Source organism: Aythya marila (genome assembly GCF_965140915.1).
Source record: "Aythya marila genome assembly, chromosome: 2".
In the NCBI taxonomy this organism is placed as follows: Eukaryota; Metazoa; Chordata; class Aves; order Anseriformes; family Anatidae; genus Aythya; species Aythya marila.
This window is the reverse complement of record NC_139043.1, coordinates 53,667,489-53,688,550: the sequence shown is the minus strand read 5'-3', so window position 1 is coordinate 53,688,550 and position 21,062 is coordinate 53,667,489. Positions and strand designations below refer to the sequence as shown.

General features: G+C 37.8%; 1 protein-coding gene across 2 annotated transcripts in view; it reads right to left on the bottom strand.

The window, feature by feature from the left end:
- The window catches only part of ICE1 (interactor of little elongation complex ELL subunit 1), a 32,542-nt gene extending 18,167 nt beyond the window's left edge, over positions 1-14,375 (bottom strand). The window contains exons 1-13 of one of the 2 annotated variants that reach the window (XM_082752901.1): positions 13,728-13,799; positions 13,512-13,555; positions 12,802-12,841; positions 11,202-11,236; positions 10,704-10,722; positions 9,807-9,918; positions 8,705-8,781; positions 4,253-4,290; positions 2,539-2,621; positions 2,230-2,269; positions 2,086-2,142; positions 945-1,034; positions 802-855 (exon numbers count right to left, since the gene is read on the bottom strand). In XM_082752901.1, the coding sequence (XP_082609027.1) occupies positions 802-855; positions 945-1,034; positions 2,086-2,142; positions 2,230-2,269; positions 2,539-2,621; positions 4,253-4,290; positions 8,705-8,781; positions 9,807-9,884 (517 nt within the window). In that variant the 5' untranslated portion in view covers positions 9,885-9,918; positions 10,704-10,722; positions 11,202-11,236; ... (1 more) ...; positions 13,512-13,555; positions 13,728-13,799. Of the gene's footprint in view, positions 1-801; positions 856-944; positions 1,035-2,085; positions 2,143-2,229; positions 2,270-2,538; positions 2,622-4,252; positions 4,291-8,704; positions 8,782-9,806; positions 9,919-10,703; positions 10,723-11,201; positions 11,237-12,801; positions 12,861-13,511; positions 13,556-13,727 lie in introns of both variants that reach the window. The other variant, XM_082752900.1, reaches the window with a different exon arrangement.
- Between the last annotated feature and the right edge of the window lie 6,687 nt (positions 14,376-21,062).

Genomic DNA, 21,062 nt, shown 5'->3' with positions numbered 1-21,062 from the left:
ATACAGTATCTCTACAACCTGAACTACAGAAAAAAAAATGGTAGAGCAAATAAAAGAAAAATTAAAGATTGATAAGTACACTCTGGAGAGGCAACTACAGAAATATCAATCCAATTGCAAGCTCTGGAGAGGCAACTACAGAAATATCAATCCAATTTCAATTTCAATTTCAAGGTATCTATTGCTCTTGAGGGCAGAAGGAAAACAACATCTGTTCTATGATGTTAAAGCACTGAGGTTTTTTCTCAATGTGTATATGGATAACTGTTCAGATTATTTTTTAGAATTATACTGAGTATTTTGTTACAAAATTATACATTATGTTGCTCTGTATCATGAATCTGAAAATTAATGCACCATTATATAATTCAGGAAGATATGAATGAACAAAATAGTCGTAAGAGCTTCTTAAATTTTACAACGTAATTATGTTACCATGTGTTTGTTTAGGACCAAAAAGAATTTATCGTGCTATAATAACTAAGGTACAAACATGAGAGGTATGTTTTGACTACATTGACTATCAGCTGCTTTGACTATTTCTAAGAATTTGATTTCTGAACTGTAACAGCAGATTAAAATTGGGTTTTGTTTATAAGAGCAATGTAGCATAACTGGCTGTTCGAATTAAAATTTGCAATTATTTTCAAATATTCTATTCACACATGTACTTGACCAGACAATCACAAATAAAAGTATTTAAGTCTATCCAAAAAGTGTTACACAAACAGTACCCAATCTGATAATAAGGCTACACCAAGGAATTTGCATACTAACGCATTTACATTTACTGGAACCTACCTTCTGTAATAAACAGTCTTCTTTTTTCGGGCCGTGCCTTATCCTGAGCAGAAGCTGAAGAAAGAAGGTACCAATATTTATTTATTTTTAATTAAAAAAGAGACAGCTTCAACAGAATTCCAATACCTGACATGACATCTCACCCAAGATAGGATCATTTTCCCGCTTCTCTCTTTTTCCTTTTGCACTGTCAATGCACATCCAGAGTTCTTCCAACAAGAATTTTATTTTTTCTGTTAAACAAAATGTTTTTATAAATTGAGGAAAACTTCAGTGGCTCAGAGAGCCTAGATTTTTTTTCTTTGTTCTTACTCAAAACACAGACATGCCTACAACTAAATATACACAAAAATTAAGACAACTGGGCATTTTAGCTTGCGAGGAAGAAAAAGAACTAAATTAAAAGTTAAATGCTGAAATTGGATTCCAATTCAGGACAATCCAAAAGGCAGCAAAAACATGTGAAGACCCAGAAACAACCAGAAGGTCTACTCTTTTTATAGAATTTTAATTTTCGCAAAAAACAAAATGCAAGCACTGAAAAGCAGGACACGGAAAGCAGAAGTTTGTCTTTTGCCTGCAAATCATCTTCAGAATTTTCTAGACAATATAAAAGTAGTATTTTAAAAAGTGTAGAAATACAAAAATATGGTTGCTTAAAGCTTGGCCTCTATCTGCCCTTAGTACTTTAGAGGAAGTTTTGAATGAGTTAGCTCCATTGTGCCATTAGATTTGGACAATTTGTAGCAGATATTGTATATCATTACAAATAAATAAAAAATAGAATAGTATAGAAAAAAAACTATACATCCTGGCTTTCCACTTGAATTAGAGAGCCCCACACAGACTTTGTAACAGATTACACTATCTTGTCTCTTTTGCTTTGCATACTTTTATGATGTTGTTGAGCTGCAAGACAGTGGGATTGTTTGTTTGTTTGTTTGTTTGTTTTTCAGTGTCTGCATTCTGGTTTATAATTGCAAATCAAACTGCTGTGCATACACATGGGGTAGACCGTAGTCATTTTAATGAATCAATTATCTTTCTTATTGCAAAAGTTAAAATATTCATCTATTACATTCTTCCCTCAATGGCATATATTTCTATCAACTACATCTACTCTTGACAACAGAGGATACTAACAGAATTGCTATAAGAGTGTAACTCCAAGAGCTTCAAATGCTTTAAAAAACCCAAGGAAGAGAATAAGCAGTTTTCCAGAAGTCTTACAATTAATTCATAATGGTTTGGTCTGCATAGAGACAGGCCTTGCAAAAATCTTACCTTTGTCAATATCTGTTTTAAGATCTTCACTTGAACTCTGGGTCTCTGCATGTTTAACTATTGAGAAGTAGAAGAGAAAAGGAAGTGTTCAAATGGAATTGTTAACACACATAAATCTGAAGGTAATCAAAACTGAGTACATACCCTTTCTGCACTTCTCTTTAAGAACACCATCAAGTTTTCCCTGTTAAAAATAACTACTGTTAATTTTTCATTCAATACTCAGCTTGTAGAAAATGACCTAAATTACCATGAAATCTAAATCTACATTTCAAATGTCATGCCTCAGTTTCAAAATTCACCATCTCTTAAGGTGAATTGCTATGTTTATTTACTCAATACCCCCAACAAATGAACTTTCACTATTTCAATGTCTGTATTACAACTTGCTTTTTTTTTTTTTCTTCCAGAAGTACTCAAGAAAACCACACCTACAAAACAGGAAAGTCTTACCTGTGCCTTCTTTAGTTCCTTTTCAAGCTTTTTCTTTTCAGATTTCAATAGTTTAAAGTCCTGACTATGTTTTGTTGCAGCCTCTTCAAAAGAGAGAACCAAAATTCCAGTTAGACACTAAACAAAGAAACTACTTTAACTACTACTAGTTACTAGTTTGCACATCATATTATGAGAAAAAAAGGAGCATGAAAAATGTACTGAAGTTTTATTTTAGCTCATCAAGACTTCAAACGTTAAGCACAACTCATACATGTATCTTTTCTCTATCTGCGTATCTCGTGTTCTAAACTACTAAAATACATTTATTGCTTTTTCAACTTACAGGCAAGAAACAAGAGTGTTTCACATTGTACTTAAGAACAACATACACTAAGTAAAAATTAGGAGTGAAGTCAATGTTTTTTCACATGCTTCATTCTGTTACTTAGAACAGAGGTTCTGGTTCAAAGATGAAAACACTACAGCCAACTGCATTACAAAATGTAGGTAGCACTACTATAGGTAGCACAGATAGGCATAGAGTACTCTAACTCTCAATATCTAGCATTAACCTTGAGAGAGTGCAAATGGGTGGGAATAAACAGGCTATAGCAGATAAGTGAGGTTCCTGGGGAAATTCATAAGCCATGGGGATGCTTGAAAGAGCTTTGTGAAAATCAGCTTGGTGACTTATATGCAGAGAGCAAAGAGAGTTGGAACCTGTCTGCTGACCAGGTCAAGTCACAGAAGACAACATCCCGAAGAGAAGACCATTAAAAGGCAGATCAGGTGGTAGGCTGACAAGAACTAATCATGGGGAAAAAATCAGGACTGACAAAAGATAAACCAGTCACTAAAATTGGGAAAAATACAAACTATCTCACAGTATTTTGTTGTAGCTCTGCCAGAATTTGCATTTGGGGCTAGAAGGTATAAAAACCTTGCTGCCATGTACAGGAACTCCAAACTACCTGTACTTTACAGTAGGATTTTGGGGGCTTCTAACATTAAGACACAAGTCACTCAGTTTGTTGTGGCCAGTTAACAAAAAACAATGTTTTAAGGTATATGGATATTTAAACTGTGGTAAGCACAGCTGTACCAAACCAAACTGAAAAAAAAAAACAAAACACCATAACTGCCAGAATATTTACAAATCAGCAAACATGTCAGGATCACTACATCTTTAAATATGAATATAAATACAAGTAGAAGAATCCTATCAAGATTATTGGTGCACTGGAGCACTTGCCCTGTGAGGAAAGGTTCAAGGAACTAGACTTGATTAGCTTGAGAAGAAAAAGCTTTGAAAGGATCTAAGAACAGCTTTCCTACACCTACAAGGTATCAAGAAGACAGAACCAGTACGTTCAGTGGGCCATGGTGGGAAGATGAGACAAGAGAGGTTCTAACTGGCGGTAAGGAAAAGCTTTTTCACCATGAGGGCAACCTGGAAGCGGATCAGATTGCCTACAGGTTGGTCAGCTTACATCCTTTAAGGTTTCCTTCAAACTTGATTTACACAATGAGCCTGATATACTCTATTGAAAATATTCTGCAGAATGGCAGGTGTATTTCAGAGGCTAAGCAGCACAGAGAGTACTGACTTGTCTTGCTCCCCGGGGCCTCAGAGTTAGTTTTTCTTTAACTTTTTCAATTGCTTTTTTGGATGCAAAAGGAATCAAGAAATGGAACAGGATGACAGCACTGGTGACACAATATAGAAAGTTACCTTCAAGTTTCTTCACTTTTGCTTCCAGTTTCTTTCTCCTGTTAAAAAGAAGACATTAACAGATCATTTTTTGAATAGGATAACGTTGTATGAAAAAGCACCAGAAAACCCATCTAGCCATTTCAGAGAAAGAACACTTCATAAATTCAGGGCCTGTGAGAGCAATATGCCCCTGAATTTGAAAACTTAAATCAGCAGCATGCTGATGACATTCTTACAACAGCCACATCTGTTACAGAGGCAGTCTGCTCTTTTCTTAAGTGAGTCAGTCTGCTAATCCAGGCATATAACTTCAGCTACAACTTGTAGCAACAAAAGCATCCCAAGAAAACTGCTTTTGTTTTGTTTTGTTTTGCATTTCTGTGATGTAATGGTGCATTGGGTTTACTTGGTAAGGTTTTGGTAGTGGGACAGGGTGACCTCTGTGAGAAATGACCAGACATTGTCCCCATGTCAGACACTGCCAGTTCCAGCCAGCCCCAACACAGACTCACTGCAGGGCACAGCTGAACCACACACTATCACCTCTGTGATAACACATTTAAAAGAGTGAAAAACACTGTGCAGCAACCGTGAGAGAGAGGAGTAAGAAAAATCTGACAAACAACCCTGCGGACACCAAGGTCAGTGAAGGAGGAGGGGAGGGAGGTCTTCCCTGTGCTGGAGCAAAGTATTCTCCAGCAGCTTGTGGAGACCATGGAAAAGGAGGCTGTCCCTCTGCAGCCCATGGATAACTACATCAGAGTGGATATCCACACTGTGGAGGACCCTGCAGGACTGCATCCCATGGAAAGGACTCAAAATAGAGCAGTTCTTGAAGAACTGCAGCCTGTGGAATGGATTCATCTAGGAGCAGTTCACAAAGGACTGTACCCCATGAGTGGGACCCCACGCTGGAGCACATGAGGTATGTGAGGAGGAGGGAGTGGCAGAGAAAGAGTTATGAACCGACCATAACCATTCCCTATCTCCTCTGTGCCACTTATGGGGAAAGGAGGTAGAAAAATTAGAAGTGAAGCAGAACCTGGGAGGAGAGGGGTAGGGAGACAATGTTTTTATTTTTGTTTTTATTACTCACTATACTATGCTGCTATTAATTCAATTAATTTGCCAATAAGTCTGTTTTGCCCATGATAATAATTGGTGAGTGATCTTTTTGTCCTTAACTCAACACACAAGTTTCTTTTCACTGTATTCTCTCCCTGTGTCTTGTTAGGAGGGGGGAGTGAGACGGCAGCTCGGTGGGCACATTGCAGCCAGCCAGGGTCAACCAAACGCAAACGCAGACAGGTTAGTCTTATTCCTTAAAAACAATTAAACTTTGTTTATAATCATTAGCAATGACATCCTCGGGAATAGTCTTCAGCATCACTTATGTCCTACAGATTCTTGTTCAGAATATCCTGCTGTTTGCTAAATTCAAAACAAAACCAATTATTCAGCCTAAACTTCTTAATTCAGCACTTCCAACCCCACAAACAAACAGAACTGGAAAAAAAAGAAAAAAAAAGTACACATACTGCCAATGCTCACAGATCACTTTGATGAAGATCAATACTGTTCATCCATTCCTCACATTACAGCTTTTATAACAGACTAAGATTTGCAGCCTTAGCCCTTCAGGATGTGGAAGCTTTAATTAGCATTTCAGATGTTAACTGGAGGGCATTTGAGAAACCACTCAGAGAACTAACCAACTAACTAATTATCACCAACTAACCACCTTTGGAATGTTTAGCAGTAAAAGTATTTGAACTTAAAAGACAGACTGATGCTCTCAGGCCTTTTCTGCCTGAACAGGGTCATAATTAATTCTCCTTATACTCAGATGACTGCTTCGACAGTCAAGCCACAGGTGAGAATTTCATAAAAAATAATCATTTTAAGACATCTTTGAAGTGCAAAAGGAAAAAAAAAAAGGGGGGGGAAGATGTCTTTCAAAAATAACAGGTAACGAACTTGCGGTTTTCTGTAGGTTGTCTTCTGACAAATGCACAGAAGTAATGCATTTACAAACAGATAAGAACCTGAGTAACCAGACAGCCAATAAATGCCAACATTTTATCATTGCAACGATATTTGCCATAGAATTACTTTTATAAGTGCTTTAATTACCTTTTGACGTCCTGTTTTCACCAGTTATCATTATTAATTATTTTTTATTACTTTTATAGTGGTATACTAATTTTATCAATCTATGCAATTATATAAAGAAAAAAATGTTAACTCTAATAATTAAAAAAGCAAATTTTCTAGATGATGCATTTGGACAGAATTCCTCTTATGCTACACAACTCAAGCTCCTCTCTGACCTTCAAGATGCATGCACATCTTCATCTGACAGAATGCTATGCTAACAGAAATTGCATTCAGAAGAATACATACAGTATTATAAACTACAGCAAATATAATGTGATTATATTTACAATACTCAACAGCTAAAAATAAAAAAGGAAAAAAACTGTGTCTGTCATATCTTTTTTTATCAGTAGAGGGAATATGAACTTTTAATTAAATGAGCAACCTTACTTCTGGAACAGACTTAGTTTCGAACGCTTCTTTCAAATCTCCTCTACAGAAATGATTTCATATTGAGAATCTTCTTAACAGTGGACACGCTAGATGATTTATCTCAAGTTATCATGGTTCTTGTAACTTCAGAAAGGAATTACCATCCTTGTAAGCATTCAAATCTCAACTAAACAATGGCCTAAGCAACCCAACTTTAAAGCTGGCTCTGACTGGCAGACTGGACCAAGGGACTTTGGAGATCATTTGATTGTTTTTAACCTAAATTATTCTACAGTAACTGTAGATTAACATTCACTGTATGAACAATTCACTAGAGTTCCACTTGTGGAGTGAAGAAACCCAGCTTGCAAACACATGTGATTGACTGCTAAAACAGCCTCAACACCAAATGTGCATGAATTAGCTACAGAATCACAGAAGAGATCACCCAGTTTTGTGTCGTCTACAAACTTGCTGGGGGTATGCTCTGCCCCATCATCCAGGTCATTAATGAAGATGTTAAACACAACTGGAGCCAGTAATGGCCCCTGAGGTATACTGCTAGTTACTGTCCTCCAACTAGACTTTGTGACACTGGTCACCACCCTGTGGGCCTGTCCATTCAGCCAGTTTTCAGCCCACCTCACTGCCTGTCCCATCTCTCCCAAATGTCAACAGCTTGTCTGTAAGGATCTTACGGGGGGACAGTGTCAAAGGCCTTACTGCAGTCCAGGTAGACAATAGTCTCTGCTCTCCCCTCATCCATCTGGTCATCAGAGAAGCTTGTCAGGTTGATCAAACATGACTTCCCCTTGCTGAATCCAACCTGACTACACTTTCTTGTCCTTCATGTGCCTGGAAATGGCTTCCAGGACTAGCTGATCCACCACCTTGCTGTGGATCAATGTGAGGCTGACCAGTCTGTCTGATCAGCTCCTGTGTCCTCCTCCTTCTCACCGATATGAGTGACAAATAGGGGATAGGATATATATCTATACTGGCAGGCTACATTGCCTGGACACCTGGGTTGTCAGTTTCCTCCTGAGATTAAGTCAACAATGCTCTCTGCTGCTCTTAAAATTGGAAGATGTGTTATGAATTCCTTCAAGCTTACAGAACAGAGTACTTAAATGTGCAAAAACGTGCAGTCTGGCAGAAGTGGCAACAAGAAGTGACAACAGTGACAGACTGCTTTTACAATCTTTTGCATGATAGGAGGTTGCTGCTGTATTTGTGAGTACCATGTGCTTCACAAGGCATGAAAGACACAAGAATATATCATATGAGGTTCTCAGTGAATGCTCCAGTTCCTCACTCATCTCTGTGGCCCTTCACTGGAATTATCTCCAGTACATCCATGTCTGTCTTGTACTAGGGAATCCAGGACACGGTAGTCCAGGTGTGGCCCCACTAGTGCTGGAAAAAGGGGAAGAATCACTTCCCTAAACATGTTGGTAATAACAAAATAACTTAGGAACATCAAAAATGATAGTCTTGAGTTCCTTCAAGGAAGGAAAAACCAAAGGAAGGAGTAATCAATGAAGTCCCATTGGGATGCATGCTGGAACACATCAGAAATAAAAGCTGACTACAAAAAGTAGCAGAAAGCAAGCATTAGTGTTAATAAATGTGAAGCGATGTACATGGAGGAAAGTTACTGCAACTACAAATTCACAACACCCAGCTGTACACCGGCTGGTTCCCTTTTGAGTTTATAAGGAGCTTTCCAAACAACACTGAGAAGTCACAGTTCCGTTCCACAGCTCATTTAGAGGCTAGGACCATTAAAACACAATTAGACAAATTATTTACAAAGTCCATCAAGAGCTGTAAGACATGACAATCACGCATAAGCTCCAGCTAAGGAAGCCTCTGAGTGACTTGTTACTGGAAAAACAATTTGTTAAACAAACAAACAAACAACCACAGAGTATCACTCACACAGCATCGCTTTTTACTATTTCTTCTTTAATTTTAACATATTCCAGTTGACTTTCCTGATAAATCTTGAGAGAACTCTGTGAAAAAAAAGAATGCACAATGAAAACATGTCCTTATGAAGGAGATGAAAATAAATATAGCATTTTAACTATTCTAATGAAAACAGCTGCATAGCAAAAAAAAAGTGTATCTAATGAGAAAAAAAAAAAAAAAGAAAAAAGAAAAAAGAAACATTAAAAAGTCATGTTAACTTGCATTTTTAAAGGTAAAATTTATAGCAAGAATATATATATATTTACATCTTTTGAGTATGTGCTTCCAAGACCTATTTGGACTGTAACTCAAAGCTCAAGTCAAGCACACAGCTACTATACACCATCATATACATAACCCTACTTCTGAGTGAATTCCATCAGGACATCAACTATCAATGCTTGCTGAGGGAAGAAAATTTAAAGATAAAAGTCAAGTCTAACACAGAAGAAAAACTATGTATAGTGACACAGCAGATGTTAATTCTCTACTTTATATCAGAATTAAACTATAAAAGGTGGTGGGTTTATTTTTGGCAGAAGTAATAGTTAATGTCTAGTAAATATCTGTATTAAGGGGAATTGAACAGTCAATTTTTTTTCTGCAGAAGACTAGATTTCAATTTAGACATGGGAGAGAAATTAGGAATCAAATCAAGTAGCTAATAACATAAAAGCGTATGTTCAAAACTGTAAAAGAAGCAAAGCACTAACTATTCTGGATAGACTTTCTTTGCACCTTTTTACCAGTACACATTATGGAGAATTAAGTAATCTAGTAGTACTGAAACAGAAATACACAGGAATTTGACTATAGCTCCTTCCTTCCTAAATAATGAAATAAAAAACAAATAATATGATCAAAAATCATAGGAACTACAGAAGCCTGAACTTTTTCCCTTATCTGAAACTTGCTAAGGTTTAATTTGTTTTACCTAAAACCAGAACTCCCTATCCAACAAGCTGGAAGTAACTGGGCTCATTAAAACCTGCCTCATTAAGATGAGCATTAAATATGTTTATTTCCTTCAACAATGTAAGTGCAAGTTATTTAAACCTTACAAGCGCACCTTTTTCTCTTCCAACTCTGCTTTCAAGGAACCCAACTCTTCCTGGCCCTTTTCCAGAGGCAGGATTTTCTGCAGCATCTGCTCCACTTGGCAACGTAGAGCAGAGATCTCTCTGAAACAGGAAATGTTATTTAAATTTTTTAAAACTGCCAAAAAATATGTGCACTTTTAAAGCCTAAACTCAGTGTTCTGATTCTTCAGGCAAACTTCCAAGTATTTTGCTTTTCCCTATGGAAAAAACCTCTGACAGATACCCAAACGCTTTAAGAGCCTAAGTGTTCTCATTTTTCCATCTAACATTTTACATTCAAAGAATATTCAAGATCTGATTTTGAAACATTAAATGGAGCCTAAAGTTGAAAGTGGGCAGACTGCCTGCACTACACAAGAGTACAGCCCAGCTACATACACTGAAGCATCAGGAAAAAGTGTCTCCATGGAAGCAGTGCCACAAAATTAGAGCAGAGTCCAACCATGGGACTTTTCAGCAGGCAGGACACGAAGTCTGTAAGGATGATGTGCTGTCTTTTCCTCTGTTAATAAGTAGAGCAAGTAAGGCTCACAAACTCTAAGTCAAAATACTTCAGGCAAACAGGGTCTCCCCAAATAGGCTTATATTTAGCCACCACCAAAAGACGAGCTCTGCATTTCCATTCGGTCATTTCAGGCTTTTATGCAATACAGTGCCGGGACAAGTATTTCACACATGTACAGGGAAGGCAGGGCAGATTTCCCCCCTCCAGGGCATCTTTGCTAACTGTGGCCTAAGAGGCATGCCAAAAGAAAGGACCAGTTTAATAGTTCAGTGTAGACTGAGAACCATTGCAGCAGACAACTGAAACTGTCCAAGACACAGAGACCACTGAAGATATAGTAAACAGTTCAGATCAAACTTACCTTTCAGCAAACTGAAGCTGTAATCTCTCGTTAAGGTTGAAATTTAGAACAGTCTGCCCTACTTCCTTAAGTATATTTCAGTCCATTTGCCACTTGTAAACAAATATTTAATAATGACTTCCACCCAACAAGCGAATTATGTGTTTGTGTTATGTCATGTATTTAACAAAAACATTTCCGTATGTTGAAGTGAATAAGCAGGGCTTCTTCTGCTTGAAAAAAACTGAGTCATTATCAGCAATGCACATTTGAAATAGTCCATGTTAAACCATATATGAGACACACCCAGACCTTAAGTACATAAGCTTAGTTCCAAAGCTCTATTTTCTTTAATTCTCCAGTCTGTTCTTTACTAGAGAGGCACCCTCTCTTAAATTGAGCTTTAAATAAAAACCCTCAGGCCCCCTTATTAGAAATGTTAAAAAATATACTAATTCTGTGAAAGAAATGATAAATACACTAATTCTGCAAGAAAGCTTTTAGAAAAATAAAGGATATCAGTGCATTTCTGTTGATACTCGGTCAGCAAACGACTGCAAGAAAAACAAAACATTAGTCATAAAAACCAACTGTACTAGTCACTTTCTCAGGTGATTTCAACAATTACATCCTAAGATACCTTTCCTTTTGCTTTATAGATAAATGCAGGAAATAAAAGATTGGTTTGCATTTTCTGATAGAAGTCAACATAACCCTTTTGTTTCATCAAGCCACTCAAAGCTCAAATCAGACTTCTTTAAAATGAAAATACAACCAAACAGCTAACAATTAGATGAAGCTAATAACTATTTTCAGCTTTCAAAAAAAAAAAAAAAAAAAGAAAAGAAGAAAGGAAACATACTGTTTGGGTAAAGACGGTGTGTGTGTATATATATGGGCATGTATGTGTCTGTGTATTTACATATATATGTATGTACGTATATGTTTATCACCAAAGTAAATCCTAGTTTCCAAACTTAAAAGAATGCCTTCCTAGGAAAGAATGGAAGAAAAATAATTCAAAAGACTCTAAAATGCTTTAATATTTACACTATTCTCCTAGAAGCCATTGGAGTATAACACCTATAACATCTATTCTGACCCAAGGTGTACGGTGGCCCAAGGGATAGCACCACGGACAGCTATTCCCTCCTTTCTTCACATTTTACAGCTTTTAAGAATGGAGAGAAGAACGAGGATGAGAACAGTGGAAGTTACTTCTGCGCAGAGAATGCTGCGTTACTTTCTCTTGCAACAGTTAAAGAGTCATCAAGTAAGGCAAAAAAGAAAGTGGCTGGGCTGCAACTAGGTAGAGCAGAGGTAAATCCCACAGGACCTGAGTGCACAGGCAGGATGAAGGACTCAAAATTTCAGGGTAGGAAAAGTAATCTATGAAAGCACAAACAGTAAAGGAGTTTTGAAGAAAAGGGTCTCAGTTAAACAGTGAGGACTCTCTTAAATCCTTTCTGGAAACTAGATTAGCTAAAGACAGATTTACATTTATCTGGGAAAGGGTACTTAAGAAATAAGCCATAACCATTAGGAGACATGGCAAGGATATCATGACATGATATGAATGTATATGTAACATGTTTTATGTTGATGGCTATTGAGAAGTGGAAGCAATCCCAGAAGAGAACTAAGAAAACATTTTAGAACCTTATTGTTCTGACCGTCATACAGCCTCTCTTTTACATATTCTGATATTTCACTCCAGCAGCATTTCATACCTGAAAAGATTAGGTTTTCTTGAAAGGGTATGTATACACCTGTGCTTAAGTTTTGGTTCTCATACTACACGGTCAGCAACAGACAAAATGAAATAAGTCCCTTCGAAGAGCTTCTTCTGCTAAATACCTGATCATAATAATAAATAAGGTACATAGCTACATAAATATATCCTTGTTTTTGCTACTACTACATCAAGATGTTTTAGGGAGAATAAAGAAGCCTTTAAATCTAGATTTAAGATCTGTTACTGAAAAAGTTACTTGCATTTAGAGGATGATTTAGTTTTGTGCAGTAATGAATATCTACATCCCACAAAGCATGCTTGCCATATTACTTAAAGAAATTAAGAACAGTAACAACAACAATACACTCGTGCAATTGTACTTACTCGCCATTGATCAGTTTTTGCTTCAGTGCAACTAATGCTGCTACATATTCATTTATATTCTGTAAGGAAGAGTCTCAAGTCGGTAAAGAAGTTCCACACCAAAAACAGTACCACACGCTGCAAACGCCCCCTGACCTGACTGCTGCTGGTCTACACAGAACAATAATCTGGTTTTGTGACTTCTCTTACAGGATAAATTTTCGTTTACTAAAATATGTGTTAACTTTAGGGTTTGTGTACAAATATATATATAGAATGTAGACTCCGCATGGAAGTATGCATGCTTAGATGAGGCCTTACTATAGTAGCTCTTCAAACTCTGCTTTTGTGTTGGATTATATACAAAAATCGCTAATGCTTTTTCTCTCAAAAGTGAAATTAAGCTTTTTTTTTTTTTTTTTTTTTTTTTTTTCTCTCTCAAAAGTGAAATTGAGCTTTGGAGGAGTATTTCCAGTGAACAGCCTCTAGTTCATTCAAGGTTACAGATTTCCCAGCCTCATCAATCGTAGCAACTCTAGGTGTGGTTGAACACCTACGAACCCTCAGCTGGGCCTTCTCTTCATCTGAAGGGGAAGCAATGATAACCCAAAGAGCTACGCTATATATGTGTGTATATATATATAAAACCCGACACTCTGGTTTTAAAGCGCTTTAAGGAGCGGCGGCGGGCAGCCTCCTCCCACCGCACCGAAGCAGCCTGGAAAGGATACGACGCAAAATTCGCTAGCAGGTCCTCCTAGCCATGCCGCAGAGCCTGCGATGCAAAGACACGAGCCACTTTTCCGCCGCACACCGCACCGCACCGCATCCCCGCCGCGCCGGCAGCCCCCCACACCCCACCACCACCACCACCACCACCCCCACCCACCCGTCCCTCATCCCGCAGCCCGCCCCGGGCCCCCCGGCTCCATGCCGGCGGCCGGTACCTGCTGCAGGACCCCGCAGTTGGCGCAGCCCCCGGTGGTGGCGGTGGCGGTGGCGGCGGTGCCGGCCGGCGGCGGCGGCGGCGTCTCCCCCGGCATCATGGTGCCCCCCGGCCCCCCGCGCTGCTCCCGCCCTGTCACAGCCGCGACGCCGCCTCAGCGAGGACCCAGCCGGCGCTCCCCCGCCTCCACCGAGCGGCCCCAACGCTGCCTGACTGGAAGCTTCCCCCACGGTCCCTCTCTGAGCTTTGTCGTTAAATAAAGAAATAGAAGGTTGGAAGGACTGGAGTCTGTGAAACGCCGTTGGGTTTAGTGTTTCCAAGCGTCGTGAGAAAAGCTTAAGGCTGGTTTTCGTCTTAAGTTGATTACATGGAGGAGTTGGTGATGACTGTCGATACCTGTGAATAAAGCCGCTTCCTCGTTCTGACAGTAGTAAAGAACTCGGGAGTATGAAGTTCTAGTTTAAAAATAAATAAAAATAAAAATAATAATAAAAATAAAAAATAAAAATAAATGCTGAAAGAACATAGCAGAGAACTGTTACCGTTTACATAAAATCCAGATGAGAACTAAGAGAACGAAGTAGCCAGAAATAACTGGTGCTGGCCAGAAACAGCAGACAGAGAACATTGTATTATGGGGGAAAAAAAAATAAAATTAAATCTGTCTGTGTGTTGCATTTGAAGCACTCAAAGCTGCTTGACTGACAGGTGGCACCTGCTCGCAGATTAGGCCAGTACTCTCTGAATTTCTCCTGTATTGGGTTCTTTGCAAAGAGGTGGAAAGTATTTCCGTGTATTATGCCAACTGTACCAGTTTCAGGGTTTCACCAAAGTGAAGTTGATGAAAGATTCCTACTTATTTCAGTGGATGTTGGTTCTTGCAACTTATACACCTGATCTGAAGTTTTCCCGAGAAGTTGCTCAAAAAGTAAACATTTAAGCTAACTAGAAAATTTTCAACTAACAAATTCTGGGATTAATAGAATCACAGAGTCAACTTCTAAGCAAGGCTCCTTAAAGATCACTGAAGGAGACGATAACAGAAGGCAGACAGCAGAGGAGTAGCACAGTTGCCAATCCCCTAGTCTCTCTGCTTTTATGTTGTTGGTAGTTTTCCTGCCTTTATTTTACCAATGCAAATTAATCTATCAGCTCTGCTGGGAGTAATGCTATTAAGATATTCTCCAGGAATAGGTACACAACTGTTCAGGGATCTCCATTAACCAGGAGTGGAACGAGTTTACCAAGAGACAGACTAAACTTGATCAGGCCCAATGCAGTCAGGAGTCAGCTTGCACACACTATCCGAGCAAAGCCTCAAAGTACACACTACTAAGTATCAATACTAACTGATCTCACGTGTAAGTGTACAGTATGATCCACATATGTTTAAATTAGGAGACTGGTTAAAAATCATGTTAGCTAAAGCAATATTTAGCTTAAACCAGTTATACTTGTATCTTGTATACTTATATACTTGTATCCTCATCCTGAAGTTCTTCAGAAGTGAATTAAAAACATCAACCTAAATTTTTTTTCCCTTTAAATAGCTGATTTTTTATTTTTAAAAGAAAAGAGGTACCTTATACTTCAAACCTTAAGTCAACCTCTACAAATGCTAATTATCTTAGCTACTGTCAGAAGCAGCATGCTTTAGTAGAGAACGCAGAGTCCTCTACTGTGTGCTGAGTCATTCAGAGCATCCATTTGGCATTTCAGTTTAGAATCCAGAATAAAGCCTATGCATTATATTCCAGATATTCCCAAAATAAAGACACGCACAGGCAAGTAATAAAATTGTACCATCATTATGTCTGAAAGGTTTGTGGATGTTGATTGCACAAACCATAAGTTTTTGCTTTCACAGAATTTTAAATAAGTGGATGCTATGCTTATACCTTGCTGTTGGTCCTTCTTTAGCGCAAGCTGTGCATGCGGAAATATCTTCTGCACGGCTTGTAAAATATTCCCTGCTGAATTTTCAAAAAGTGGCTTAAAAATGGGTGATAGTGCTTGTCCAGGTGAAGCCACAGTCCTCTTTGATGCTGGAACAACCTTCTTCAGAGCCATAAAAAAATCCTTTGCTTTTATTTTAATAGAATTAACATCTAGTCGCAATTTCTCCCTACTTGCATATCTCTGAGCATAGCGTTGACGCAGAGAACACAGTACAGCTTCAACACATAAGCACTTTATATCTGCACCACAGTATCCTAATAAACAAAAAACAAATGTTACATGAGTCAAGGCCCAGATTTACAATATGCAACAATTAGACAATTTGTAATGCCAAAACCAAACAGGTTAACAGGAAAGTGAAAGTGGTACCGCTCTGCAGGGAAGTTTTGTTAGGTTGGTCACCGCCTGCTATCCTGTGCTTATGAAGCTGAAGCAGACTCCTCATTAAAACTATACTCTTGAGGAAGATGCCCCAAAACCATTCAATGTTCTCAGACAACAAGAAGAATGACAACAAAAAGTAAATAGGTGAAAGCATTGCTATGAAGGCGTGCCAGCTGCCTCATTGACTAGTTGTGCAGCAAGGCAGAAGAGCTTGGGTACTGCCTGGTACAAGCTAAGATTCTTTAGAACTTAGTCACAAGCATTAATCCATTTTGTTTTCAGTCTTACCAATGCATTTCTCAGCTAGCTCATCAAGCAACATGTCCGGTAGCTTAGGGATCCAGCCATGAGTATGAATCTTGAAAATTTCTTTTCTAGCCTGTAAACAAAATCAATGCATTTTATCTTGTGCTAAGTTTTCCTTAAAAACACCAACAAAAACAAACAAACCAAAAATCAAACAAAACAACAACAACAAACAACAACAACTGTCCATCAAAACCCCTCACATATTAATACACTTTTCTCATTTGCTAAACTTTCAAGTATTTTACAGTTATTTAATATACACTCTGCATTTTCAACAAGGAAATTTAATATTTCTAAATACTAAATTTAGAAATTTTCCTGCAATGAAATTGCAGGAACCTGCAATGAAATAAAAGGCATTTATAGCTCCAAAAATAAGTTTCCAAACTATGAGACCTAACAACCCAGAGGAAAATACTGTAATGAAAAATTTATCCAGAAACAGGAACAGGCTCCCCAGGGATGTTGTTATGGCACCAAGCCTGTCAGAGTTTAAGAAGTGTTTGGACTGTGCTCTTAGTCACATGGCCTGAATTTTTGGGTAGACCTGTGTGGGGTCAGGAGTTGGACTCGATGATCCTTGTGGCTCCCTTCCAACTCAGGATATTCTATGATTCTAAAAATCTGTGACATTAACCAAGTTGGAGAACAATTTAGGAAAAAATGAGGTTGACTTCTTTGTTATGTTTTCAGTGTAATAATACATTAAAATGTAAATTTTCAATATATGTTTTTCTTCCTCCTGTGTTTGCCTTTGACATACAACCAAGACGACAAGCATGGGGTAAGCTGCTCACAAACTCTTTATAAAGTTCATACTGTTTTTTTAAGTGTAAGATTAAAAACCACCACCAACAAAAAAAACAAATGGTGTCTCACTTTTTATTGATACGTATCCAAACAATACAGATGAAAGAAAAAATTATGGATAGTACACAGATATTTGGACACATGCTAGAAAGCCACATATTAAGAAATCTGAAACATACATAAGAAAAAAAGGCAAAGGGACTGCACAGTTAGGTATTTGGTATCATTAGGTGTTGTGTATGTGATGTGCCGTAACACAACAGCAACACATCCTGCTGCCTATTTTATAGCAACTGATCCAGAATTTTATTTTCAAAAAATTAAACCTTTCCTGCCTTATCCTTAATTTAAAAATCTGTCAAATTCATGGAGAAATTTTTCTCTGCTGGTTTGAAAAGGTATCCATCATCAAATAGAATATTGCTTTCCATTTACTTAAGTATATTTACCACCAGCAGTATATTCATTTTTTATGAAATAAGCAAATATAATTATTTCTAGGTCAGTAGAAAACAATTTATTCAACTAGAAGGCTTTCTTGTAACTAGCTTTTCATATTAAAATGGTATTCTCTGGTATCAGTAAGATTGTCATTGTCAGAAGCAGGACTAAGCTTTGCGTTAGGAAGTTTCAATATGCAAATCTTGCTTTGCTTCAATTTGTGTTGTTTATTTTTAATAGCCAAAATCTTATATTTGTGGAAAGTGTTTCTCCCACATACTTTCTCTAGGGTGTTAATTCTATGAAAGTTTCTCTAGGGTGTTAATACTATGAAAGCCCCTTGAGGTGCTATCAGTAAATTATAAAAAATACCTCCTGCACTAAAGCAAAGGAGGTTTACAGGTTTTTAAAGCACTTAAAAATACCTCCTGTGCTAAACTGCACTAAGAGGTGTCTGAAGGATTTGCATTTCATATACAGGTGTGTTTTAAGACCTTTATGTAATGTGCAGTGGAATAAGAGCACCACAGATTACTTCAGAAAAATATATTCCAAATAGCTGAAAAGGCACGTTAAAAAATTATCAAGTTTTCAGCTATTTTATTTTAAAAAGAGGTACTGGGAGTATTTGAAAGGTGTTCAAGTCTACACTTTCTCTAAGCAAATTTTAAGAGATTTGTTAGGGTACCTGAGTAATAACAGTATGCATTTAAGAAACCACAGTATTTTGATGCTTAAAGCATTCCTTAATATTGATACAAGAACTCTAGTGATGTGAGATTCTGGTTAAAGGGAAGAAAAACAAGTGAGAGGGATATCAGGCCAAGGAACTTCATTTATATAATTTATTAATGATCATTCCAATATTCTTTCTTATCTTTTCAACTGATCTCACAACAAGTAAGTTAAATGTTTTCATTGTATTTTTCACTACATTAAACATAAATGCTTTAATGATATCCAAATGTTTTATCTGATGTCAAAAAAAATTAAGTTAATAATATTACTCAATGGATATGTGCCAAGTCCACCCAACCTTGCTTTCATGATATGCAGAGGGACATAGTATGCAGAATTTCTATGCAGTCATTCAATGGAATCTTGTTTCAGTTGCTCTTGCTGATTTCAGATACTTGTGTTTATTCCCCCATGGATAATCCTGAGCAGTCTAATAGGTCTCTAAAGTACTTCAGATTTCTAGAACAGAAACAGAGGCAGATAGAATTCTTTTCTTCTCACTAAAGAGACAAACTTCTGGGTGGAAGTGTAATCTATTGAGCTGGTACTTCACTTTTACTTGCCTAAGGAAAATCCCTATCCCCAGTTCCCCCAGGTGCAACAATAGTAAGTAAACAGCTCATTTAGGAAAGACTTGAAACAGCTTTTTTATTTAGAGATTACCAGGCAATTATATTATCATTACATTGTTATAAATAATATTACAGTATCATGTAAAAAAAATATGCACCCATGGCCTTAACTTTTCTGTGTGGCACATTGGGGGTGCACACTCAGATCTTCCAAAGTGACCGTTGTATTACTAATATGATCTGTACACCCCACCAGTGTGCTTTCTTTCAGCTTCTAACTTCTTTGGACCATCAAAGCAACCAAACTTGTGAGGTCAGGTGCAGCTTTATCTTGACATTTTACTTTCATTCAATGCTGCTTGGCCAACTGTACTGCAAACAATCTTCTATTTGCTATCAGCTGTCAAAGGATGGTAGGGTCAGTCCTCATCTGATTCCTCCCTCTACAAGTTACAGATCTCTAGCAAGTTACAGACCCCCTCCCACTCCTAAATACATTACTTTCCAGAAGGTTTATGTAAGTCATTCTTTGTACAGAAGTCATTGCATGCTTTTGATCCCCTTTCTTACTGCCCTTTCATAAGCCTTTCCCCATATTTCCATATACTTTTTGAGATGGAAGAATTAGGTTTGTGCATGATATTTATCAGTTTATACACTGTATTGGTGTTTTATCTATTTTATTCTTTACTGCTTTCTTAGAAGCACTTAAGAATGAAATTTGCTTTCTTTTGCACTACTGGGCAAAGAGAAGAGATTTGCATACAACTACCTGTAATAACTTACAACAATTCAAGGCCCTTCCTTTTAAATATGAAGATGGGACTGTTTCATCCCATATGCACTACTTTACATTTAATTTTCTGGAATTCCATCTGCCATTTTTTGCCCATACACTCAGTATCCTAAGACACTTCTACTTGCAGTTCTTCTCATTCTGCTATTGCCTACATTTCCCTAAAAAACATTGTACCATCAGCATACTCTGACACTGTTTCCAGAGCCACAATAAATATGCCGCACAAATCGCATTCACAAACACATCTGTATGGATCTTTACAGTTGGCTTCCTTGTACTGTGAAATTGGAATTGATTTCTACTGCAATTTCATGCCATTTTAGCCAGCTATTTACCCCTGCAGGTATTTATTCCCTGGCAGTGTAACTTTCAAGAGCTTTTGATGAATGACCTTTTCAAATACCTTCTAGAAATCCATAGTCAACTTTATCTCCCTTAGCCACAAGCTTGTTGACTCCTTAGAATTTCAGTAGAATTGTTAGGCAGTTCTTCTCTTAAAAACACCTTTTGGTCTGTCTCATGGTGTAGTTTACATTTCATCTATCACAATTTTTACATTTCATCTATCACAATTTGGGATTCTATTTTCAATTTTAGACCCAATTTTTTCTTTTGGAAGCATGCTTCTGAAGAGCTGTCCACAGCAACAGGCTCCCTTGTCCCTGCTGTTTAACCATGGCAGGTTTCTTTTTCCCCTGGTAAACATTAGCTCTGAGCCTCCAATATCATATCCTTATCAATCCTCCATGTAGCTCTCAAACACAGTAACTTTAGATGGCACTCATTTTTTTTTTTAACCAGTTTCTTCATTTTTAGGTAGTTTCTTTTTTTTTATTATTTATTTTGAATGAAAGCACACATTGGTGGGCTCTTTTTGCCTTATGTATTGAAAGAATGGTCAATGGAGACCGAACATCTCTATGTTCCGCAATGGACTGAGTCCATGGCACCTCAGAACTCTTCCCATGCCTCCTTGTGTACCCCTACACATTACTGCATCACGCTACTTCTTCTGGCCACAAGGACTGTAAGCTTCCCCAGCTCATCTCCCCTCTCACTTGATGGAAATGCTATTTATCAGCATACCTGCAGCAAATAGGTCTGTGGCTGTCAGGGCCTACATTGTCACTCACTGGCTTGATTTATGGTTTGGGCTGTCCTGTCTCTACAGGCTTGCTGAACAACCTGGCCCGTTGCTTGAGTTGTTATCGAACCTGAAGTGTTATTGAAACTGCTCTGCTCTTCTTGTGTGAGTATTGCGGAATTTGCTGACTCTCAGCTCCCAGCTCTACATACCACATGGAGCAGTGTGTCCTATGACTGA